Source organism: Megascapheus bottae, chromosome 13 (assembly GCF_031878675.1).
Source record: "Megascapheus bottae isolate mThoBot1 chromosome 13, mThoBot2.hap1, whole genome shotgun sequence".
Taxonomy (NCBI): Eukaryota; Metazoa; Chordata; class Mammalia; order Rodentia; family Geomyidae; genus Megascapheus; species Megascapheus bottae.
In genome coordinates this window covers 40,259,532-40,286,976 of record NC_143521.1, presented here as the reverse complement: position 1 = coordinate 40,286,976, position 27,445 = coordinate 40,259,532, and the positions used below count along the sequence as shown (strand labels likewise).

At 35.5% G+C, this 27,445-nt stretch overlaps 1 protein-coding gene across 1 annotated transcript in view; it reads left to right on the top strand.

Moving 5' to 3' along the window:
* The window catches only part of Dthd1 (death domain containing 1), a 43,428-nt gene that overhangs the window by 10,363 nt on the left and 5,620 nt on the right, over window positions 1–27,445 (top strand). The window contains exons 5-8 of the mRNA XM_090344088.1: window positions 1,121–1,371; window positions 7,427–7,591; window positions 9,417–9,706; window positions 13,279–13,523. Of these exons, the coding sequence (XP_090200214.1) occupies window positions 1,121–1,371; window positions 7,427–7,591; window positions 9,417–9,706; window positions 13,279–13,523 (951 nt within the window). The remainder of the gene's footprint in view (window positions 1–1,120; window positions 1,372–7,426; window positions 7,592–9,416; window positions 9,707–13,278; window positions 13,524–27,445) is intronic.

Genomic DNA, 27,445 nt, shown 5'->3' with positions numbered 1-27,445 from the left:
TTTTTATCACTTGATTTATGGTATGCATTGACAGACACATATGTTGAGAATCTATGCAACAACTGACGATAACATTAATATACCTTGAATCCCAGAGAATGGCAGAAGGTGATCAATTAAATATTTATTGTTGTGAGTTATCAGTTATATTTAATTATGAAAAGAAATCTTTTCGAAGAAAGAATTTGACCTATTCCAATACTGTTTCCAAAGGGTACAATGGTATGTCATTGTACATTTTGGGAGATTCATTTCCTCTAATTCATTTCTCTGTTTTCATGCCTCAACATTTCTATGCATTTCTTTACTTCTCCTAGCTATTATCATAAATGGTGAATTAAGAGGAAAGAGTACAGTGAAAATAGATGAACTATAGTATATTCATAAATATTTTTCATGAACTTGAAAATTTTGAAATTATGGTACTCACTTGTAATTCTTCTTCTCCTTCTCCTACCTCTTCCTCCTCCTCCTCCTCCTCCTCCTCCTCCTCCTCTTCCTCCTTCTCCTTGTTCTTCTGCTTCTTCTGCTACTTCTTCTTCTCTGTTATGGGGCTGGAACTCTGGCATTGTCCCTGAGCTCTTCAACTCAAGGCTAGCACTCTACCACATGGAGCCACAGCACCACTTCCAATTTTTTGGTGGTTAATTGGAGATAAGAGTCTCATGAACTTCTTTACCTGTGCTGGCTTTGAACCTCAGTCCTCAGATCTCAGCCTCCTGAATAGCTAGGATTATAGGCATTAGCCCTCAATGTCCAGCTAATTATTATTCTTATGTGAGAGAAAATGTGTCTTTGTATTTCTAGTTTCTAAAGAACATTTGATCTAACAATAGATCTAATAAGAAGTTACATACAATGTCTCTTGTGCTTTCTAAGTCATTACATTGCTTACCGTTCAGTATTGTTTGGTTATTTATGACATCAGACAGAACCAGATTTCAGAAGGACTTTGTCTGATGGGTCCCAAATGTTGTGTTCTTAGATAAACAATATGATTTTCACTCAATGATCTACAGAGAAATACATAAGCGAAGTTCTAGAAATTTTTAAAAAATTTACTTAGGAATATGCAAACATTTTGCTGCTAAACACATCATTTTTTTTCATCTTTGTGTAGATCCAACCAGTTGACCCTTCTCTTCTGGTGTATGTAAAAGCACAGCAAGATTCTTCCTATTCAGTATTGTCTACAAGCCCTCTGATTCATGCTTTACACCCATCAAATCATCCTTTTCAGAAGCCAGTCACTGTATTCCTACCCTGTTCTCCACATCCTGACAAAAAGAATATTGGATTAGAGGAAGATCATAAAAGGAAAACTAGTGCCGCAGCAAACAAAATCACACCAACACCTTTACATTTTCATCGGTGGGTATGAACATACCCACTCTTGTTAATTGAGTTAATGGTGACCTAAGAAACACATATGGTTAAAAATTATATTCATGTGTCTTAAAGTATGAGTACTGAAACTATATAAAATATCTTTAATTTAGTAATAAAATATTACCGACCTACCAAATGGAATAATTTTAATCTAATGGATTGGAAAAGTGTGTTTGGCAATAAAATGGATATAACAGACATAAAAATGAATTCTTATGATATAGTTAGCTATTTTTATACTTGAAAGGATATTAATTTCTGTACTTAATGTTGATTTTAATTTCTACATATAAATAATTTAATTTCTGTACTTAAGGTGGTCCTGTGATTGTAAAAACGTCTTTAAAACAAATTGAAGTTTGAATTTATACTTTCCTTATTGGTGAATCTATTCTTCTTTCAATTTTAATTAATAAACAGAATCAGCAGTGAGTCAAATGTACATTTTAGATTTTTCAGATATAAATTAAAATAAAATTCTAAGGACTAGTAGAATTTATGCAATCCATATGATATTAAAATCAGGACCTTAACTACTATCCTTTCATTTATGACTTGCTTTCATTTCATTAATACTGGAAGCAGGAAAGGATCTTGTTATTCATTGACTCTGAAGAATTTTTTTTCCTCTGCCTAACCAGATTTAGAAACAACCTCAGATACTTAATTTAATACCCTCTATTAAATGAGATATTACTACACATTAGCTTCATTTTTTATAATATTACATACAATATGGTTGCAAAATTATTTTATTGGTGAGAAGACTTAAACTCAATGACACTAAAGCTTGGACATCTGCACATCCCTAATGAGTGGTACAATCTTGACCAGAACACAAAAAAATCTCTGTAATTACTGTTTTCAAGTAGCCATTATTTCTTTGGTATGCAGTTAGGAGGCAGGAAATTGATAAGTGGATTATATTTTCTTTCCTGATAGTTTCAATTTAAGAAACTGGCAAATGTAAAATGTTCTGATGTGGCTTGGGGATTGAAATCAAGTATTCTCTAGTGAGAGAAGGCTATAAGAGAATTAGACATATATAAGTATTATCCAATTATGTATGTCTGCTTTTGCCATAAACATTATACATGTACATATTCAAGGTGGCAAATTAATCAATCCCTATTCTTGTACAGTGTATCATAAATATTTTGGAGTTCCCAATTCAAAATACTTTGGGTTTTCAATTAGCAGCCTAAAAAATTGAGACTTGTTTGGTTCCTAAGCACTCCTTAAAGTTCTAATAGCATGATCTTTATATGCAATAAAACAGCCCTAAAAACATTCTGATTGACAACCAATCATCAGATTTATATGAACATATAACTTACATAAATATATATTTCTATATTCTGTATGCACATTATGACATATATGACATGAGAATATATGCATAAATGTATAAATGTTATATATACATATATATACCCTAGATTTATAATTCCTTGATGATTGTAATTTAAAATATGCTAAGTGCTACAACTGGAATAATTTCATTGGGTTTATTATGTACTATTGACTTTACCATTACTATAACTTTCATTACCTGATGATGTTTTTGGTGATACTGGGGTTTGAATTCAGGGACTTGAGCTTGCTAGGCAGATGGTCTACCATTTCAGCTATGGACAAAATGGTAGTGTAAAACAAGAAGAAAATCTGAATGGATAATTGTATTCATCAAGAAGGACAAAATATGGGACTCTTTCTATCACTGTGGGTATTCCTCTGGGAAAATGACTGTGTGTGCCTTTGAGCTCCAGGGTGATTGGATGCATGAATGTACAGTATCATTGGGAGCTCAAACTTAGTGTAATAAGTGAATTAAAATCTAAGCAGATGAGTACAGAGGGAATTTTCTGTTTCCTCTCTACACCTGGAAACACTACTGTAGAAACAGTGGCAAATGCTGATAAGCCACACCAATGGAGTAATATGGTATAGGGTCCAGAGGGCTGCTCAGATTTTACCATCAGTCAGGCAAACCCTAGCAATGGATGTTAAAAACAGGGACCATGCATGAACAGGGACTTCTTAGATAATGAGTGTTATTAGTCCTAATAACACCCTGGACGATGTAAAGTACCCAAATTCTCAAGTCTATAACCCGACAAGTGCTGAATCAGTCATGTGATGAGAATGAATTACTCAGTTGTGTGATGAGAATGAAAATCCTTTGACTTGATATTCAAATGTCTTTACATTGGCAAACAGTGTTAAAATTAGGGTGCATAATTTAACACCATTTATGGTCCCCAGTTAAATCAAATTCAAAACTATGCAAGAAAAAAAAAGACAACTGGAAATTCATCAGATTGATATAGATTTTGGCTCTAGGCAATTTGACTTCTTGTACTTTGTTTTATCCATTTACATTTCTATTCTAAAATAGCACTATCGTCAGTGTGAAAACATAATGGGACAATTTTAATTTTTGGAATGCAGCAATATCATTTAGAATCAGTAGTTTAATGACTAAATTATATTTTTCTGAAAAAAGTTAATCCTAAATGTTAATGACATTTATATTTAAATGCCTATGCATTAATGCATTATGCATACCACAAAGAAAGCATTCTGAAAATAAAATATGAGAATTTTGATGATATGATTGCATGCCAAATTATGGAGCACATTAATTTTATATAGAGCAAGTTAGAGAAATATTTTAATCAGTATGAAAACAGAGAATGACATTGTTCAAGCAAAATATGACTACTCTTGAATAGACTTTTTTTCTTTTTGGTCCTAGTCCTGAGGCGTGAATTTAGGTCCTGGGTACTATCCCTGAGCATTTTTATTCTTTCCTCAAAGCTAATCACTTGAGCTGTGCACAGTTCCACTTCAGCCTTTTGGTGGTTAATTGGAGATTGAAGAGTCTCAAGGACTCCTGTCCAGGCTAGCTTCAAACTGTGATCTTCAGATCTAAATTTTCTGACTTGGGATTAGAGGCGTGAGCCAATGATGCCTGGCTTAAAGAGACAATTTAATAATTAAAAAAAGATTTCTGTAATTTGAAGAACTTTGTGGCATAAGAATATTGTATTTGGGGTTCCTAACCATCATTTCTAGACAACACTAGCTGTCACAGTTTCCTAATAGTACATTGAAAGAGCATAATTTAGATGAACTGTTAGACTATCATGAGATCGATTAGATATTAAACTCTAAATTTTATTTTATTTTATTTTCTGCCAATCCTGGGGCTTGAACTCAGGGCCTGAGCACTATTCTTGGGCTTTTTCAAGGCTAGAGCTATAGCACTTGAGCCACAGCCCAACTTCTCACTTTTTTCTATGTACGTGGTACCGAAGAATCGAACCTGGGTCTTCATGCATGCTAGGCAAGCACTCTACCACTACGCCAAACTTCCAGCCCTCTAAATTTTATTTTTATGTCATTAAGAATTTTTTAAATGACAGACAAGCAAACAAAAAAGTTAATGTGTTCTTGAAAATCCAGGATCAATGTATCTTTGTAGAAATATTTTTTAAATCAGAAAGAATCTACCTTTCCTTCTTTATTTGATTTCTCTGACATGTTCAGCTTTGTGTGGCAATACAACTATCTTACATCTTCACAGTTCTCTGGCCTTTCCACATGCATAAATGCATAAAACTAAGAAAAGAAGAACGACCCTGATCTGGCTGCTCTAATGGTAGCAGAAGGAAGAACTTTCCGTGGATCCATTAGTAATCGAATGCATAGCCCTCAAAACTGCCTGCCTTTCTGTCATTCCCAATTCATCCATCAGAATAGCTCCTCATCCATAAGAATGAGGACATCTATACCCACCATGTAGACAGGGCAAGAGGATGTTGGATATTTTGCTGAACAGCACTAATGGATACCAGATTACTGGAGTCACTATTTGACTTCAGTTCTGTTCTTCCCTGGATTGGAGAGCAGAGACCACATTACATTTGCAAGACATAAGTTGCCACCCCCCCCCCAAAAAAAAGATGGCTATTGATAGAAAAAGTGAATAGTTACTACTAGAAAATAAAACAGTACAAGTGATCAAATCAGTTTCTAGTACATGGCCGAGATTCTGATTCATCATGAATATATCTTTCTGTGTAATAAACTAAATTTCAAGAATCATGAATATACCTTTCTGTGTAATAAACTTTCAGGAATTACCCCATCAGTGGTAATAACTCAACAGCCATGCATTAAGTATTTTTTCTCCTACTTTTGATTTTAACCTAGCTGATCCCCTGAAATAACCAATGCCAATTTTTTTTCAATGTGAAATATTTTGAATCTGAAATAATTTCCCACCTCTGGGTCATAAGATGTTAGTCATTGAAACTGAGGTGATTTTTCAACCCTGTAACTCTAGTTGTCTTCCCAGAAAACATCATAAGAACCATACTTACAGCTTCATTTTTAGTTGGTAGCTGGGCTGACTCTGTTCCCATGTGACTTGCAGTATGTTTTTCTCCTGAGAAATTCGTATCAAGGCCTTTTCTTTTTCAGTTGTGAAGAATAGCTACTCATTTCAAATAAATTCAAGAAAAACATTTCTTGTAAGGCTCTGCTTGTTAGCCTTTGACTTAATTCCACCTTGAAGACTCGATGGGATTCTTTCATCCTAACTTTTTTCCTAATGTCCACTTTTTCTTAATAATTAAAAAAATAGATTCCATAGTCTTCAGCACCTATTTTGCTAAAGGAAAATGACAAAATATAGTCTATGTGTATTTTACATGGTCAGTTTCAGAGAAAGAGTAAAATCTGTTAGAAATTCATCCCTTGGGACAGGCAGCATGGCCTAATGGTAGCATGCTTGCCTAGCATTTATGAAGCCCTAGGTTTGATTCTCCAGAACCACATACACAGAAAAAAAACAGAAGTGGCACTGTGGCTCAAGTGGCAGAGTGCTAGCCTAGAGCAAAAAGGACAGTTCAAGCACCAGGATTGGAAAAAAAAGAAGAAATTCATCTACTATGAGTTAAATCATCTCTAGCTGATGAAAAGTATCATACAGTCTTGGCAAAGCATGATATATAAGAAGGGAAAGTATATACATACAAACATATTCCTTTATATATGTATATATACATATATAGGTATACTTTATGAATATATATATATTACGAATATATATTATATAAAGGAAAGCTATTTGTTGTAGGATTGATGTATGTAGGTAGGGTTTAACATGAGAATGTTAATATGATTTATATTCACTGCAAGTATAAGTGTTATAGGAGTATTAATTCACTTGATCCTATGATTCAAATGCAATTATTGTCATATTATTATATTCCAGAAAATTGATGTACAGAAAAGTCAAGTAACCTGCCTATGGCTATATATTATTGAGAGCAGACAAAAACCACACAGAAGGTGAAACGAATAAGTTTTTATCCTGTTGTATGATCTCACCTAGTATGCCACACAGCCACCATAAATCCTTCAGATTTACATCATTGAGTTCATTATATTTTGTTTGCTTTTCCTTATACTGATACTGGGGTTTAAACTCAGGGCTTCAGGCATTTGGCTCTTTCACTCAAAGCTCTATCACTTGAGTCACAGTTCCACTTTTGACTTTTTGTTGGTTGATAGAAGGTAAGAGTCTCATGGGATTTTTCAGCTTGGGCTGAAACAGCTGGGACTATAGAGGTAAGCCACAAGTGTCCAGGACATTCTGTTCTTATGTTCCTTTATGCTTCTTTGTTTTTGGTGCCAGTTGTAAAGTATTTATCATTCTCCAAAGCTTGTCCTTAAATACCAGTATTTTTGCTTTCCTTCCTGAACACATAATTTCTTTTCCTAACTTACTCTATCCCTTCCTTAAGGTACCATATCATGTATTGTAATATGGCAATGCTCTAATACTCAACTTGTGCTTCTATAGGCAAAAGAAGGTGGTACCCCTTATCTGAAATAATTACTAGCACATGTTATATACTTAATGAATTGATTATTGGGTAAGTACGTTAGTTAAAAAATGGGTGTGGTGTGCAAGACTTATGCTATGTACATTTTTATCTGTTTCTTTCCCCTTACTCCTGTGAAGGATCAAAAGTGTTTCTGTAAGAAAACCTGGGAACAATGTCTGTGAGACCTTGAGATTATTGGGTTTCAGAAGCCGGGACAGCTGCTGGTTTGGACTTGACAATGTTGTGGTGAGAACCACCCAGAGTGGGTTGGTATCATTTGAACTCTGTGAACACTTAGAGAGGTAAGACCATAGATCACATTGTTTCCTGATAAACCATAGTGGATACCTAGAGCTGAAATTGGATGGTTTCATTTTTATTCCTCAACTGATTCTATATATTGTCTTTGAGGATATACTTACAATGTGAACCACAACTGATGTGAACGCGCCATTTGTAAGTTTGCTCATGATAGTATTTTTGGAAACCACTCCATTTATTTTTACTCACTATTTTCTAATTCCAAAAATACTTTTAAGAAAACACCCTCATTTCTGAAGTTCCATGAGAGTAGTAATTAGCTGTTTATATTATGCTCATCTCATAACTATGCATATAAGAAGTGAGTCTGTTATTTCAGTAGCCTCATTTGCTTTCTCATTTCCATGTTTTCTAGACAGCCCATTATGAAGAGAGTTTTCAGGTTTGTGAGGAGTAGACACACATGAATACAGCCAATCACATGTCTAAAGATAGCCTTCATTTTGAAATGAAAACCTTGCCTCTATTAGTATTTTGATGAAGTTTTGCAGAAACTTAAGTATGAGATGATACTGCAAGTGATTTATCAAGGATAGTTACTCAGGTGGATGCTAACGGCCACAAAAGAAACATAAGTCAGGGGAAGAAGATAGGAAAATTCTGATTTGGAATGAAGGCTTTCCTCAGAGGACCTCTGAAGTAGTAGGAAAATTGGCTGTATACCCATTGGCCCCCCACCCCTGGTACCAGTATCTATTCATTTGCTAGAGTTATATCATAAACTGGGTGGCTTGAACAACAGAAATGTATTCTTTCTCAGTTCTGCCCATTGTAAACCTCCAAGTAAGGTGTAATAGGGTATGTGCCTTCTAGGAACTGTGAAGGAAGAACATGTGACAGAATCTCCTTGGTTAATAGATGACCACTATGCTCAGATGCTCTTTTCATTGTAGGGACTCCTTGAGGGTAAAAGTCACCCATTGTATAACACCAGTCTTATTAGATTAGGGCTCATTCTAATGACATTGACTCAATGTCATCATCTTGGTCAAAACAAAAAAGTAGAGAAGACTAAAACAAAACAAAAACAAAAAACAACAAAGATATACTTCCCATAAATCGTGCTTCCATAATTGAATGTTAACAACAACAAAACAGGCTGCTATATTTCTAGAGCTGAGCCAAGACTATGTGATTAGTTTAAAAACATGTTTTAGAACATCGTATGATCTGAACCAGTTTTATAATGGCCAGATGTGTCACTAAGGCCTTTCATGAATCCATATCCAAGTTGGTCATCCAAATACTGGCTTTAAAATAAAGCTTGACACTAGGCACAGGTGACTCATGCCCATAAGATTAGATACTCAAGAGGCTGAGATTTGAGGATTGTACTTTGAAGCCAGCCTGGGCAAAAAATTCTGTGCTACTCTTATCTTTAATGAACTACTCAGAAAAATCCAGAAATGATACTGTGGCTTAGGTGGTAGAACCTTGAGCACAATAAGGCTCAGAGACAGTGCCAGGCCTTGAGTTCAAGCTCCAGGAGTGTCAAAAAATAAAGAGAGAGAGGAGGGGGGAGGGATGAAGGAAGGGAGGGGAAGAAGGGAGAAAGAAGAAGGAAGGAAAGAAAGAAAGAAAGAAAGGAAACAAAGAAAGAAAGAAAGGAAAGAAAGAAAGAAAGAAAGAAAGAAAGAAAGAAAGAAAGAAAGAAAGAAAGAGAAAGAAAGAAAGAAAAGAGAAAGAGGAAAGGAAGGCAGGCAGGTAGGCAGGCAGGCAGGCAAGCTCAGAGGCACGCCTAGCAATCAGCAATATTTTTTTGAGGCTGCCATTCCCCTCAGATCTTCTTTCTTTCCTTCCTTGCAGATTTATTGTGCTTCACCTCTCCTCTATTGTGGACAATAGCTACTTGGTTTCTTTTGTGAAGTCCTTAGAGGAAGCCTCTCTCAGCACCACTGCCTGTGTAGTAATGTCTCACCAGAAGGACAGGCCACATAGAATCGTTATTTTGGTGGTGCCTTTCAAAGATTTAAACTGCACTCTTAAGAACTTGCGCCTGGAAGGGTTTGGAGGACTTGCAGAGTCGTCTCGCCATTTCCAAGTAAGAGAAGGAGAGCAACTGCTCCTAAGGTTTACTGGAAACATATTTGGTTCAAGTAAGTGTAAAGACATCTCTTTGGTTTCCTACCTCTGGTGGACTAGAAGCAATCAGCTTCACAAGGAGTTCCTGAAACTTGTATCACTAAAGGAATCTTTGACTCAGAAGAAAGGAGAGCCTTTAGGGAAAAAAAAACAAAACAAAACAGGAAGTGAGAAAGATATATTTACTTCATTCCTTCCAGACTCTTTTTTTCTGTTTTGTGTGGTTATATACTGTCCTCTAGGAAACGGTAGTGAGAGGTGTTCTTTTCAAACAGTATCCATGAACACACCCCAAATTACAGTTAAGCTAATCTCTTTCCCATTGAATGCATATGCCATCAAAGACTGACTCCACTTCTAGCCATGTTAATGTATTTTAACAGAAAGATCTGTTGAAAACATACAATATATTTTTTATATTAGATCATTCCTCACTCGCAATTTTTTGACATAAAAATTTGCCTTTTCTTTTTTGTTGTTTCTCTTTTTTCCTCCTTCCTCCCTCCCTCTCCCCCTCCCCTTCTCTCTCTCCTTCCTTCCTTCCTTCCTTCCTTCCTTCCTTCCTTCCTTCCTTCCTTCCTTCCTTCCTTCCTTCCAACTTTTCCTCTGTCTTTCTTCTGTGCTCTGGTTTCAACTTGAGAATTTTCATTTGATAATCAAGTACTTTACAACTTGAAACTTACTCTCATCCCTTTTTTGCCTTTTCTAGTTTGATATAAAATCTTATTTAACCTCCCCTCACTCCTCTGCCCCTGGGGCCAGCCAGTGATCTTCCTACCTCTGCCTCCAGTGTGGCTGGGAATATATGACAACACTCAGGGATTCAGGCAGGTGATGGATATGACACATGTTAGGAGGAAGTGGAAGAAGATAGAGCATAGATGAGATACAGAAGATACAAGAAGAGAGTTAAAGACAAAGAAAAGGAATGTAAAGAACAAGGAAAAAAGAGATGATAGGAGGGAGAGCAAAGAAATTGTTATTAAAGCATTTCTTTGTCATTGAGTTTTTACCTTCTCTGATTCTGTTTCTAGGGTGGCATAGTAGGAAACATTTATGAATGGGTTTCATGGAGATATCTGGCCCAGAAGCCTGCTGCACACACACTTGAGTTTGTGTGTGTGTGTGTGTGTGTGTGTGTGTGTGTGTGTGTGTGTTTATAACAGCTGTGTTCTCTCTGATTTAGGAAATAATTCAATGGCTCACTATTGCTTAAACAATACAATGAGACTTGAAACCAATATTTGTTATTTTTATATTATCACAGGAATAAACGAGACCCATAGCACCTCAATCTGAAGCATCTCCTCCACTCTCAAATGCAAGGTCTCAGTCATCTGAGCCCCTGAAAGGATTTAACGAGTTATGAGAATATCAGAGAAAGAAAAGAGAAGGAAAAGGAAGGCAAGGAAGGAAGGGTGGTAGAGATTTCCTTCCTAGTTAGCTTCCGGAGCAGAAACCACAGTGTCTACCCTGGGGAAATCTCTCTGATGATAGAATCAAAAACCAGAAGTCTCCTACCCAAACAAATGATGCAAATGATTTTCCTGTAATACTTAGAGCAGCAGCTGTGTTTACCTACTGCCCTAAACAAAAGTTAGTTTCTGTTCTTCTAATAGACAGTGGAACTGAGTATACCATTGTCTCTCGTGGAGACTAGGAGCTCAGGCTAAATTAAGACTGCCTGAAGACAGATGGCCATGTGTGTTCAATTCCCAAAGGTAGAGAGAAGAAATCATTTTCACTTGAAGAAAGTCAGGCAAGATGGCCAGATTCTTTGCTTTTTCTAGAGGCCAATGCTCAGGCCTAGAGTCCTCTCTACTTAGGAGGAACAGGATTTCTTTTTTTTTTAAAGATACATGTTGTTCCATCAGAGCCTGTGACAGTCTTTATGAATCTCAAGGAGAGGAAGCCTGAAGTTCTGTGCAAGGTTCTCTTTCCATTTCTTTTACCTACCTCCCTTCCCTCTGGTTCTAGTTCAGATATCTTAATGATCACATGGATCATGTCTTATTCTCTTGCAGACTGTCACTATTCTTTTTTGCCCCTGTCACAGATGAAGTTTTGTACTTATTTATTTAATTGTTGGTTCACTGCCAGTGTTTCTGCCCACAGTCTTGTGAATGGAAATGACCTCGATTAACTTCTCCTTTGATATATCAATAAGGGATGAAAACTAGAATAATATGATTTCTTTATACTAATTGTCTCTTCTTGTCAGGGACCAAGGGTCCTCAATCATATAAGGTCACTTTTTAAAAGAAACAATAAAACTGCAATTTAAAAATTTGTACATAAGATTCTCTGTTTATAACAGTGAGATTCATATCATTTATTACTTGTAAATCATCAAGTATTATTTTGTATATAAACATAACTTTTAGATCTTGTATTTTTAATTGGCAATAAGAGGTTTATAAGTTCTGGATTTGGGGTGAACCTATGAAAATATGACATAGTTTCAATTTTTGTATGCTATATAAGAACTAGTACTTATTTTTAAAAAAAGCTGTGCATCTGGCAGGGAATATAATATCTTTCCAAAGAAAAGGAGGAAAAATTTACTACTAAATAAAATTTATTGTGATAAAATTCTTCATCTCTCTCTCAGACACACACACACACACACACACTGTCTCTTCCTCTCCCTGGGACAACAAAAAATTGTCATGAGAGACAGAATTAGGGAATCAATTTCACAATATCTTAGTGAAGTATAGTAAATTTTAATCAAATAATAAAGCTTCATCATGCCATTTATTTTTTAAAAAATGAACTGATATTATTTGCCATCATGGCTACCATTTTTAGAGCCTTTAATATATAGCATGACAATCATTTCATTTGGGAGGGCATTACTAAGACATAAAAGCTATTTATCTTGAGTTAAAGATAAATAAGTTACAATTTCTAAAAGCTATTACGTATGAAAGAGCCAGATAAATATTGCAATATAGACAAGATAAATACTGGATATGAATATAGATCTTTATTGACCAATGGCCCCACTCCTAAAAAACTATTTTAAGCAATGTGTATTGTATATATCTGACTTAGGAAACAGCAATGCTTTTTCTACTGTTAATAATACCAGGGCAAAAGTTCCTAACTGTCACAGGAACAACTGTAGAGATAAAAGGTTGTTTTTACAAAGGTTCAGTATTTTCAGTAAGGAGTTGAAAAAAATGTCTATATGTATCATAGTTTAAGGAACTATTCACCACATTTTCTTAGGCATTTTAGTGGCATACATTCTATAGCTATTAGACATGGAAGTTTGAGATTAGCTCCATCTATTTGTGCTGCGGTGGAAAAATGTTTCTATTTCTGGGCTATTCCAAAGGATAGCCACTAGTGTGGGTTGCTAGGCATTGTCAGATGTGGTTAGAGTGACTGAGGGGGTTATCTTTCAATGTTATTTAAACTTAATTAGTTTTCTTAGAACCTTTAATGACCATGTGTGGCATTCACTCACAAAACTTAAGTTTAAGTTTTTAAAGTGAAATGATTGGTTTTTAGACTTCAATGGACTGAAGACAAGATGCTGTACTTCTCTGATAACCAATGTGTTTTTGCCTCTACTTAGGCAATGGGAGAGATTATGGAAAAGAATTCAAATTTATTTTTCACTTACAAAGAAGACCCAGGCTGGAACTCCAAATCAAAGAGGTGGATGTATTTGGGAACTACAGCTGTCCTCATTACAAGGGCACCATTGTCATTTACAAAGTACCTAGAGAAAAGATCGCCCCCAACTTGGACCAATCTCTTACACTTTGTGAAAGCCATTGTCAGTTGCCAATTTGCAAATTACCATTGAGATTGCCAAAGGTAAGTGATTTGTACTTTCCAGATTATCTCTTTTTGTTCATTTTTTCCTTTTCTCCACAATAGTCAGTGGTCCTCGCTAATTGATATAGAAAGTTAGGAGACAAGGTTCTAAAACCAAGACGGGGGGGGGGGGGGGGGGAGGGGGGGAGGGGGGATAATGGTTACCAAGACATGTGAAAGGGTATCAATGTATATGAATTAATGCATCTTCTACCTGGCAAATATCATGTAACCCTTTTATTAATTACAATAAAAATATTTAAAAAAATAAATAAAAAAATAAGTCAAAAAAAAAAGAAGGAGCCTTGTGGACCACTTTCAGAGTAGAAGAATATATATTAGGGTATCTACTTCTGTTCACATTAGTTTTTATAAAAGAGCAGCTTCAACTGATCTGTTTCTCACAGAATGTTGTTAATAACTGTAGAAAGTGTCATTCATTTTCTGTACTACTTCTGAGTGAGTGAGACATTGTTGAACGCACTGAATGCTTTTCAAACATAGGAAAAAATTATATTGATATCAGCGATTCTCACTGATCCTTCTAACATCCTGAGGGCTTGTCATGGGTAAATACTCTTATGTCATAGCCTTACTATTGTCAGAAAGTAGAATTAAATTATTTCTCCAGAAAAATTAAGACATTGCAATACCTACAATTTCTATCCAGGACTTAACTATAATCTTAATGAGAAGCATAACAAAAATCTCTTTGAAATTATCTATTTTATCTATTATAAATGAATTTCTTACTCATTAAAGAGATATAAAATTATTTTGTATGCTCTTTTTGTGTTGTAAGTAGCAGAAATATGTCTTCAATATATAGATTTTAAGTAAACCAACAATATAAGAAATTCAATAAAAGATTGTTTGAGTTTATGAAATAGGAAGCATGTATACTAGGTATTATGATACATACAGAGTCGTAGAGAAAAATTTGTAGCTTAACTCTGAGTTTTTTGGAATGGTTTCTACTGCCCACATGGAACTATCATCAAATATTAACATAATGTGCTAAATGGAATATAATGTGCACTGTTAGGTATCCACAGATTTTTTAAATGGTACAAATGCATACAAGCATATATATATATATATATACACACATATATACTTTTATGTACCTACAGATACGTTTATATGGTTGTATATATATAGGGTATATCTGTTTATAGATTTCACAGTAAATGTATAATATCTTAGCTATATTAAGTTAAATTAAATATTAATAAAATTAATTTTGTTATTTGGCTTTATGTGACTAATAGAATATTATATAATTCTAATTAAGTTTTTGTGAAGTAATATTCTTCTAAATGAGTTATGATACAGAAATTCCTGCAAAATATACACAAAATTACAGTTTTAGATAATAGTTGATTAGGCCCTTGGTATAAACAATATAGTAATAGTGTTCAGTGGAGGAAAATGGCTGTTCTGAAAGCTAAAAACAATAGGAGTTTTGTGAGGAGTACAGCATTTTTATCTGAGCTTTGTAAGTTGGTAGGAATTTGGCCATTGAAAAAGAAGAGAATATAAAGAAAGTTCGTGTGAGGGAATGGAATGTGTTTGATTGCAATGACAGGGATAATTTCCCAGAAATTCACACTTCATACAGTACCTCAACAACAAAAAGTAGAAAAAAATTAAAAAATTTAAAAAGAAGAGAATATAAAGCAAGTTAGGGTGAGGAAATGGAATGTGTTTGATTGCAATGACAGGCATAATTTCCCAGAAATGCATACTTCATGTAATAGCCCTTATGGTAATTTTGAATATGCCAAAGTTCTTTCATATTTTACAAGCACTGTAACATAAAAAACAAATAAATTCTATGAGGCATTACCATTATTCTCGTTTCATAAGAAACTGAAACAAAGTCCTGTACCCAAGTGGCAAAGTTAGGAATCAAACCTAGGAAATATTCTTCCCATGTGTTTAACAGTAATTGTACTGTCATTTTCTTAGCTAATAAAAGCTCTAATCGTGAAGGAAATAAGATGGAGCAGAGATATTTTTGGTTCCTTGTGAATTGTATGGAAAATCTATATATATGTTGCTTTAGTATGGATGTACCAGTAGAAATATTTAGCAAATAATATCCTATGGACACTGACCAATTAAAGCAGCTTTACCTAATTGGAGCAAACTTCTAGAGAAGTTCTTTATTTGCCGGCTTGAGGAGATCCAGGACTTCTTGCAGCATGTATAGGTAGCATACTGAAAATCATGGTTTTATTTATTTATTTTTGCCAGGCCCTTGAACTCAGGGCCTGCACACTGTTGTTGGGATTTTTACTCAAGTCTAGCTCTCTATCACTTGAGCCACAGTACCACTTCTAGCTTTTCTATGTATGTGGTACTGAGGAATTGAACTCAGGTCTTCATGCATGCTAGGCAAGCACTCTACCTCTAGGCCAAACTCCCAGCCTCAAATCATGGTATTTTTAATATGAGAATGGCCAAAAGCATACAACCACTATCAGTTGCGTTTCTCTGCTACTAATTTTCATCTTCTTTCTTTCCCTTCATAGCTAGTTCCCTTCTCTTTTCTCTTCTCCTAGAGTTTTTATAGTTAAGCCATTTGTTCTATTTCATTTTCAACATCAGACCTACTCTCTATGCAGTTTGAAAACAACTTTTTTCCCCCCAGATTGCTGTATGTTGCTCTCCTGCTCTAGTGTGGTTATAGAGAGACAAGTCAGGGACTGTGGTAATTTTCTAGTATGTTCTTTAGTGTGGTAAGAGGGTCTTTTCTATTTGAAGTGTGAAAATCCCCTTTTTTATTCCTTTTTCATATGTTTGGTGTCACCTAGAGCTCTCCTCAAGGGCATTAGCTTCCAGCTGAGGACAGCCACTCTGATACTCGTGTTCTCTTGCTCATATTTCTAGTACAACGACAGGTGGTTGGTAGGTGCTTCTGGGTGTTTGCGATCGACCAAGTGAGTGAGGAAATTTCAGAAGCCCTAAAATTACCCAATCTTGAAAGGAGACTGGCTTGTTGAAACAGAGGACATTTGAACCCCCTGCTACTTTTGCTAGCTTTCTTAGTTGGCCATGTGTCATGTGTACTTTCCTTTTTTTCTCAGATGGGTTTGCACAGGGCTTTCCAGACTGACTCTCAAGTCCTGTCTCATGCTTAAAGCTTTCACAAATAAGTTCCTCAGGCTTGAGAAAGAATAGGTGGCACAGGAAACTCTTTTCTTCTTTTCTAAGTATCATATTAAACAGGAATTGAAACCATGGCCTTTCTTTTTGTCAGACTGTGAGAACAGAATTTGTCCATGAAGTCTGGAACTATAAAACTCTATTCAGGCAGTATTAAAATGTCCTATTTTTTTGGGAAATGCAACTAGTTTATTAGAATCATTTTGTATTGATGAACATGGCATTATTTGCAAATTTTTACTTGTAGCATAATTTATGTTAGGATATTTGTCAAAATTAAAGAGTACACATAAAAAAATAGTAAATAGCATTTGAAGAATAAATGCTGTTGTTTATCTTTTCCAGAAATAGAAAAGATGCTGAAGTGTTAAAATTACATAAAGTAAACTCAATAGAAAATATCTAAAAATAATATCACGTTAAGTAATATTTGTGTCTAATTCCTCCCCCTTACTCTCCCCCCTCCAAACAGAGCAATCTATATTGGGAGAGGTCAAAAGTTTAAAGAGTAGATAGGGACTGGATTTGTCTTATATCTTTAAGTTTAAAACTGAAAAAAATCTTGTGAAATAGCTATCTCAAAGATAAGACTGAATATTCAGAAGTTAATGTTTATTGTATGTACTTAAAAAGAGATTCACACTCACACAAATCATTACAAGTTACAATCTTAAGTTATGCCTTCTAATTCTCAATAGATATGAAGATATTTTACTTCATATTTGAGGATCTCAGTATTTTAATACACCATCTTCCATTTTTCATTCACTAATATATTAATTCATTCAACAAACACATGCTTTTTCCTATCTCCTGACATATGGTGTTTTGCATGTACAGTTGTCCATTGTCCTTTGAATCCAGAAGGTTTTCTCTGAGCCAAGGAAAGCTCCAGATCTAATGACTAGAGTTGGTTTGAGGCTGGAATTTCCCAGTAATACCTACAGTACAGATTTATATAAGCCATCTGTTGACCCATGTTTTGCTAGCCTAAACTTCCTTAAAAAACTGAACTCATGACATGCTATTTTCCAATAAATAATGGTACCATTTCAACACTTAATTCCACATGGACTGATACCCTGTGTGAACAAGAGAGCTTGTCCATGCCAGCACAGAAGTCTGTTCATCACATTCACTACTTTCTCATAATTCCGTGCTCTCATTTCCATCTTCCTGCCTTGCTAAGAGTGATATGTTTTCCTAATAATATAAACTATTAAAGTACTCTGGACCAATTAAAAAAGATCTGAGGCATAAAAAAATCTACAACCACAGGTCCTTTTTCAACTGTAATAATTTCACAAAATTGTACTCAAGTTCAAAAGTAAAATGGAATGTATTAGCCGATGACTAGCTATTTGGACAATGGATTAGAAAAGGCACATGAATTTTTAAATCATTGTTTAGAAAATCCAAGGTGTTTGTTTTTGTGTTTGCTATTATTGCTTTCATAAACTTCTGAAAGTTAATTATTTTTAAGTCACAATCATACTTTCTATACTAGAGGTAATTTTGGTAACCCATCCATTGCTTTTTGCATTGTTATCAAATACAGAGGAAAAATTACCAGAATCTTAGCAAGAAAAGCTGTTAGGTGACCCTTCCTCTGCTTTTTACAATCTGTAAACATTCTTTTCTAAATTCTCTCACCTGTTTTGACTGCCTTTGTCTCTTACTTGGCATAGCTATACCTGTAGTCGCAGTCATTAAACTATCAGATGATAACAGAGAAAGATAGTTGTGGCCATGTCACTTTCTGAGAAGAAAGAGAAAGCTCATTATTCTGAAAGAAGATTCTGTGATCTTTTCTTAGAAAATGTTTTTCCCACCAATTTGATCAGACAATATGTTTCCCCTTTTCATTCCCTTTCTTCATCTTCTTCCTTTTCTCTTTTTGCTCTCATTTCCTATTCCTCTTTCCCTTCCTTCTTTCTTTATTCTCTCTCACGCTACTCTTCCTTCTTCCTCCTTTAACCTGTGTCTATCAAAAAGAAGGTTTTGTCTGCTCAGAAGTCAGAAAAACTAAAAGTAACCCAGGAAGTAAGAACTATGTTTTCATATGGCTTCTATAATTCTCCAGAAATGGAAGAATGTATATTATTTCCTGTTTGGAAACATTTGATAATTTCAAAAGGAATTGATATTTTTGAGTTTGCACTCCTATGTTATAGCCCTTAATGTTGTAAATGAGTAAAACATTGTATACGAGTTCAAACAATTTTGTAGTGCATATATTGCCAATATTATTGATTTTCTTTATAAAGGAGATCAGTCCACATTAATTAATAAACACTAAGTACCTAATAACTATGAAACATTTTTGAAGGGTTAAAAGTATAATAGTAAGAAATGTTAGAGTGTTAGCCTCTTAAACATATTAAATCCAGTTAAGGAATTCAACTTTAAAATACATGAAACAATTTGAGATAAATAATAATGAACTGCCACAGTATGGCAATATCTGAAGACAGAACTTGATCACTGCCAGTGAAATCCTGAGATGGTTAAGTGTCTTTTGGATAAAGCAGTATTTCCTGTGGGCTGTGATGATTCAGGTGTGCCTCACAGAGACTGTGTCAGAGACTCAAGCCAGATGTGCTTAGTTTATCAAATACATCACTCATTTACTCGAATTTTTTGGAAGAGTAGGCCAGAATTGTAACACATGTGGTTACTTAATGTTTTGCCAACTTGTTTGATAATAAATAAAAACAATAGCATTGATTTAGAAACAAGGTTTGTCTATTCCAGACTGACACTGAGAACTTTCCTTCACTCTTCTTCTATGTAGTCCACATGTGCTTTCTGAATCGTTGCCGTTTTAGCTCAGTTTATGTGTACTGTCATCACTGGTTGTACTTCTCTTCCATCTGTTCCAGAATCTTTGACTTTGGGGGAGGGGCTTTTCAGAATTAATTTATCTGGTTACCAGGATCCTAACACCTCATTTCATGAAGGAGTTTAGCAAGGCCTAAGAAAGGCACTGATCTCTTCCTTCTGTCCTAATCAGATAGAAGCCTTATGAAAAGAATGTTTCTCTGTGGGGCAAGCATCAGAAAAATAATGAAGAAGCAGGGATAAAGTGGGCCGCATAAAAAATGCTTAGGCTTAAAACAAAGAATGGTTTGAACTACACAAAAACACAGCTCTATATGGATTCAATTACTGGAAGGATCCCACTCTCAGTATAGGACCCGATGACTCCATTATTTTCCTGTAGACCATTCTCTGTCAGCACTTCTTATTCTGAACTTGGTTCTCACTTTATTTTTTTAAGAGTCTTACCTATGGTTTTTCACCATGTGTACATAGTACCCTAGTGCAAATTATTTAAAGATATAATGACAATCAAGAAAAATTTATCAGGATGTGATATGTGTTAAAAGAAATGCACATAAAGAAAATTATTTTATTATTGAAAACATGATATTAATCCCAAAGATATCTAAACTTACCCAATGTACCAGTGGCAAAGAGAGTCTGGACAGGAAGTCACATTGCTCTTAAAGTAAAAACTCATAGGCATGAACAATGTCCACCAGAGGGAAATAATCCAGTGTAATTAAATTAAGACACTGCATGTTGTGTTCATCTTTATACCCATCAGCTTCTAATTCATGCTTTACTCATTATAATTATATTATTGATCCATTAAAATTTTTGTTAGATTTGTTTTCCAGAAGTTTCAAGGAATGTGTTGGGGGACTGATACTGTTAAGATTTTATTACTGTTGAAAATTTTACAACTCTCTGTCAAACAGTTTGCAAAAGATGTGTTCGTATGAACTTCAGTTCTCAATCACAATTACAAAATATAAGCTTTATACTAAAAATTAATGCATCTCAATATATATATATTTCCTTATACGTTCCTATAAGTCTATCATCAGTGGATTGCAAAGATATTTTCTTAAATATCTAAGGAAGTTTCTTGCTCCACAGAGCAGCAATTTATGACCTACCAGAAATTTCTATCAACATGATATTTTTAGGCTTATACAATTTGATTCCCTTTCCATATCTAAAGTTATCTGTCAGGCTTGTAGTCTGGTGGCTTCAAAGAAGACCCTCAGATCTTAGCAATTTGAGAAGCTAAGATTATGGTGTGAGTTACTGAATCCTAAAGAGTAATCCAAATGTTTTTGGTATATTTATCATTTAATTTGGTTATATTTAGATTTTTTGTTGGTGTCAGGATAATGTATAGAGGAGTAACAGTTACATTCATCAGGAACTAGGTTTTACTTCTCATACACATTGATATCCCTTCTCATGCTTTTGTTTCCCTCCCTCCACCCCCTCCCAATCATCTTTGTTTTCCCCCTTCCCTTCCCTATTTCAAATAAACTAACAAACGTATATACAATATACCAGGTAACAAAGTCAGATACAGAAACCACATGAGATTGGGTCTTAAACTTTATTCCACATATTCCCCATGTGTTTAGATGGGTCTGCAGACTCTTCTTTTTTTTATCTGTTAAATATTTTTATTACTTTTTCCATATATTTTTATTGTAATTAATAGAAGGGTTACATGATATTTGCCAGATAGATGGTGTATTAATTCCCATACATTGATACCCTTTCACATGTCTTGGTCCCCATTTCCTTCCCCCCCACCTCATCCCTCATCTTGTTTTCCCCTGTTCCCTATCCAATTTCAGATAACCAAATACAAATATATCCGATATATCAGGTAACAAAGTGAGATAGTGTAACAATATGAGATAACCAAGGGACAGCAAAAGTGATGAGAGATAACATAGTACCTTAAGAACAACAATCATTCATTATATGGCTTATGTTTACATCATATTTTAAATGACAAGTTTAACAAACAAGTGTTCAAGGAGGGAATCTCTAATTACAATCACTGGGACTTAGTATTTAGAACTTAATCAAAATTAGGCTAAGGGTTTGTATGTCATAGAAACATATCAATTTATGAAATAAAATATTATGTCTATAGAGTCATAGGTTTTTATGTCTATATACTTATGTTTGTATTTCCATTACCATGTCCGTAGCTTTGGGTATGCAGTTATTGAGTCCTCGCTCTTGTACTCTTTGGATTTAATAGCCGCATATTAAGGATACCATGTGCCTTTTGTTCCTTAGGTCTTGACTTGTCTCACTCAACATGATTCGCTCTAGATTCATCCACTTCCCTGCGAATGCCATTATTTTGTCTTGTCTGTTGGCTATGTAGAATTCCATTGTGTATATATACCACATTTTCTGTATCCATTCATCTGCAGTAGGGCATCTGGATTGTTTCCATTGCCTGGCTATTGTGAATAGTGCAGAGATGAACATAGCTGAGCAGGTGTCTTTATAGTATCCTGGGTCATGCTGTTCAGGATAGATGCCCAGAAGTGGTATGGCGGGATCGTAGGGAAGGTCTATTTTCAGTTCTTTAAGGAACCTCCACACTGCTTTCCAGAGTGGCTGAACTAGTCTACATTCCCACCAGAAGTGCAGTAGGGTTCCTTTTTCTCCACAACCCCACCAGCAACTGTTATTGTCTGAGTTCAAGATCTTGACCATTCTTGTTGGGGTAAGGTGGTATCTTAGGGTTGTTTTTATTTGTATTTCCTTTATGACCATAGATGATGAACATTTTCTCATATGTTTTTCTGCCATTTTAATCTCTTCTTCTGATAGGTCTCTCTTTAGTTCTCTTGCCCATTTAGTGAAATGGTTTATTGGGTTTTCAGGGGATTAGTTTCTTGAGTTCCCTGTAGATACTAGATATTAAGCATTTGTCAGATGTATTTTGGTGAATATCTTTTCCCAGTTGGTTGGCTGTCTCTACTTTTGCAACTATGTTTTTATCTGTACAGAAACTTTTTTAGTAGTCCCATTTATCGAGTCTCTCTCCAATCTGTTGTGACCCTGGGATTCTGTTCAGGAATCTGTTGCCTGTGCCTATGAGTTCCAGTGTCTCTCCTACTTTATCATGTAGCAGTTTCACGGTTTCTGGTCTGACGTTGAGGTCTTTGATCCACTTTGAGTTAATGCTTGTGCATGGTAAAAGGCTAGGGTCAATTTTTAGTTTTCTGCATGTGGCTGCCCAGTTTTGCCAGCACCAATAATTGAATAGACTGTGTTTGTTCCATTGTATATCTTTGGCTCCTTTGTCAAATACAAGTTGCCTATAGGTATGTGGTTCTATTTCTGAGTCTTCTATTCTGTTCCACTGATCTTCTGGTCTGTTTTTGTGCCAGTACCAAGCAGTTTTTGTTATTATGGCTCTATAGTAGAGTTTGAAGTCTGGTATTGTAATACCACCAGCATCTTCTATTTCAATAAAGAATGTCTTTGGGATTTTGATGGGGATTGCATTGAATTTGTACATCAATTTTGGCAGTATAGCCATTTTCACTATGTTGATTCTCCCTAGCCATGAGCCATGAGCCATTTCCTCGAGTCCTCTTTAATTTCTTTCATTAGGTTTTTATAGTTTTCATTGAATAATTCCTTTACAACTTTGCAGACTCTTCTTGAGAAGGCATTTCCTGCCACTGTGAGGCCCAGAGAGCTCTGTCTCACACTCCAGGAAGCTCTATACTGACTGTGAAGTCATCCTCATGATACCCATAAGAACAACAACTGAATAGTGGGTGATGATGGTGTTCTTGAACCATGTATATGTCTTGAACCGTGTATATGTCTGTGTAAGTTCTTTAATGCTCACCAAAAGAGAATATGCAGTGAACATATGTGGACCCATCCCCCATCAATTTCTGCGTTCCTCATAAACAATAACTACCTAATATTACCTGCTACCCAGTTTAAGTTCTACATTCAACTACTGAGTCAATTTCTTTTTTATTTCAGGTGATTTTTTAAGGATGTAAAGAGACCCAAACATTGCATATGGTTTAGGTTTCACTCTGTGTAAACCTAAGTTGAATTCTCAATACAGACCATGTTATTTTTCTTTTTTACTTCTTTCTTTCTTTCCTCTCTCTGTCTCTCTCTATCTGTTTCTCTCTGTCTTGTCTCTTTCTGTCTCTCTGTCTTTCTCTCAGTCTGTCTCTCTGTCTGTCTCTCTCTTTCTCTGTCTGTCTGTCTGTCTGTCTGTCTGTCTGTCTGTCTGTCTGTCTCTCTTTACCAGTCCTGGGCTTGAGCTCAGGGCCTGAGCACTGTCCTTGGACTTTCTCAAGTCTAGAGCCCTACCACTTGAGCCTCAGCACCACTTGAGGCTTTTTTCTATGTATGTGGTACCAAGGAATCGAACCCAGGTCTTCGTGCATGCTAGGCAAGCACGCTACCACTAGGCCAAACTCCTGGCCCTCTCTCTCTCTCCCTCTCTCCCTCTCTCCCTCTCTCCCTCTCTCCCTCTCTCCCTCTCTCCCTCTCTCCCTCTCTCCCTCTCTCCCTCTCTCCCTCTCTCCCTCTCTCCCTCTCTCCCTCTCTCCTCTCTCTCTCTCTCTCTCTCTCTCTCTCTCTCTCTCTCTCTCTCTCTCTCTCTCTCTCTCCTCCCTCCCTCTCTTTTTATATTTTTGTTGGTTGTGGGGCTTGAACTCAGGGCCCAAGCATTGTCCTTGAGCTTTGTGCTCAAGGCTAGAGCTCTATTATTTTGAGCCACAGTGCCACTTCTTAGGTCATGTTCTTTTTTTAAAAAATTTGTTATTGTAAAGGGGTGTACAGAGGGGTTACAGTTATATGTCAGGTAATTGAGTATATTTAATTTGGAACACTGGCACCTTTCCCCTTATTCTTTCCCAGCTTTTCCCTCCTGTCTCTACCTAAGGAGATGATAGTTCATTTTCAACATAGTATATAGTAAGCATCTCGGCTACATTTATTCACTCTTTGTCCTGCCATTTCTGTGCTACCCCTTACTGTTCCCCCAAACAGATAAACAAAATGACAAAAATAAAACATGACAAAGAATAAAAAAACTCAAAAACTGAAGCAAAATAATAAAAACACTCTTGTTTCCATTTCTTGGAATTCATTTTATCCAACTTCATTTATATAATCATATGCACATAGTTTGCAGGCATTATTTCAATCTACCCCCATGCGTGCTGAAGAGCTGAGTCTATCACCTCTGTTTCCTAATAGGAAAAAGAGTTTCCATGGATTTCTCTACCACTTGAGTTATACCTTCAGCCTTCTTTGATGGTAAAGTGGAGGTAGAGTATTAGACATTATCCGGTCTAGGCTTGCTTTAAAGTAGTTAGATTTGCCAGTGTGAGCCAGCAGCATTCAGCCTTGTGAAGTATTAGAAGACAAAATTACTTCCTATATATGTTCATGCTGAAGGCTGTCACTCCCTGAAAATAAAAGAGGTTGCCTAGTTATAGCCCTTTATTCAAAATGTTGGAATTTCAGGTGCTTAATTTACTTTTTAGGACAATACATATATTAGCTTAAAGTAAAAATAGATTCACATGGCAAGACAGTTCTGTTTTTCAGTTCTTTCTCTGATCCTGTGCGTCGATTTCAGGTTGGTGTTAACATCTTTCTAACACTTAACAAAACTCACTGTAAAATAGATCAGTACTCCCAGGTTTAGAATCGTGGCTGGCAACAGAATTTAATAGCTGTTTTGTTTTAATTGCTTTTGTATTTAGTTTTTCTTTAGGTTTATGGAAATGAAATGCCTTTTGCAGTTGTATTTTATAATCAGCATATTGTGGTTTGAACTCATGGTCTCACCCTTGAGAAACGGATGCTCTACCACATAAGTCCCTCTTAAATAAAAGAAAAAAATATTGGAACATATTAGTTATACAGAAGATTGTTGTGACATTTCCATACAATTGTATGATGTATCTCAACCAATCTCATCCTCTCTATCACTTTCATTTACTCAAGCATTTTAACAGGTTTCATTTTTCTGTTTTCATTGCTATGCATGTAATGTGCTTCAACCATTTTCACCTCTGTTGCTTTAGTTACTCTTTGAATAAGATCTTTCTTTTTATGGAGATTAGCTTGGATTCAGATGTTCATATTTATACTTCTTGCATGGATGGTACCCCAAGCTGGATACCATTGTACCCAGCTTCTTAGTAGCTAGGATTATAGGTGTGATCCACCCTTCTAGTTTATTTTGTATTTTAAATGAGGGAACTGAAAAGCATAGGTAGTATTTAGCTTAATGTCATAGTTGAACGAGTGACCTGACTAGGAGGTAACTTCTCTCCCTCAATTTAATATATCCAAGTCTAGAGAAGAGAATGCATACACTTAAGGTGAGCATAGTACAGGATGTAGTGGAGTGCCAGGACAGAAAGTTCCAGGCTATAGCCAATTCACATACAAGTTTTCACTTACATTTAGAAATAAGGTATTCAAATGGTTACATATCGTAGTTAAAATGCTATCTGTCATTTACAGTGTATGTTTCTGGTCAAATTATTTTGTCTTTCTAAATTTCTTCTTTTTCTTTATTTCTTTGTAAAACAGGCATGAAAATAACCATATCAGGGAAAATGATCAGTGAACACACACCAAATTATATGACTGAAGTTATATCCTTTACTCTTTTAGGGCAATTTCTAGTACATGTTAATTAATAAAAAATGTAGTAGCTAATATAGCTATTTGAAGTCAGTATTACTTTTTTTTTGCCAGTCCTGGGCTTGAGCTCAGAGCACTATTCTTGAACTTTCTCAAGGCTAGAGCTTTACTTCTGGCTTTTTTCTCTATATGTGGTACCAAAGAATCAAACCCAGGTCTTTGTGCATGGTAGGCAAGCACTCTACCACTTGGCCAAATTCCCAGCCTCTCAATATTACTTTTAAGTTGAGACTTTAAATAGATGATTATTTCAAGACTATTGTTTACCATTCCTACCTGTGGTACCCTGAAGAAGTTACAACTGTGAAATGAAAATTTGAATATATCTGAACATTGTTAGGAATGTCATCACACATATCTCCTCACTCAGAACTGAGATGTGCTCTTATTTTATTGGCAGTTATGTTGCACCCATAATTACAGTACAATATCTCTTTGACTGATAGTCTATCCATTTTAATTGATATTCAGTTCTATCAAAAAAAATTGCAATTCTGCTGGGCCCGGTGGCTCACTCCTGCAATTCTAACTAGTCAAGAGGCTGAGATCTGAGGATTACAGTTTAAGGCCAGCCCTGGCATACAGTCCATGAGACTCTTATCTCCAATTAACTACCAGAAAACAGGAAGTGGTGCTGTGGCTTAAGGGGTAGGGCAGTAGACTTGAGCTAAAGAGCTCATGGACAATGCCCAGGGCCAGAGTTCAAATGCAAAAACTGACAAAAAAAAAGTGCAAACCAGGCATTTTAAAATTGAGAAGACAGTTTATGGCTATGCTACACTCACATTGAGCCAATAGCAAATATTGTAAAGAACACTAACCTAATAAACAAGACAAAACAAAATGAAACAAAACAAGCAAAAAAATAACAAAAAGAAGAGTCAAGAGTTACATATAGTTTCTAGGGGAAAAAAGTCCATACTACAAATACAAAGCAAAAAAACAAATCATATGTGCCTTCTTAGTTTATTGCTAATCATGCCACTTTCACTTTTATGTCTTCTAATTACAAAATAAATTACGTACTTGCCAGGAAAATCATGTGGTATGTGTGTGGAGGTGGGAGAATTGCGAGGTAGGACTGGATGGAGGAGTTCTTGCCACAAGATATTATAATAATTACCTGTGAAAATGTGTTAGTGAATTGAGGTAGATGACTAAGATGCCTGGTATTTTTTGTTATTGCTGTTTCTATAAAGCTGTTG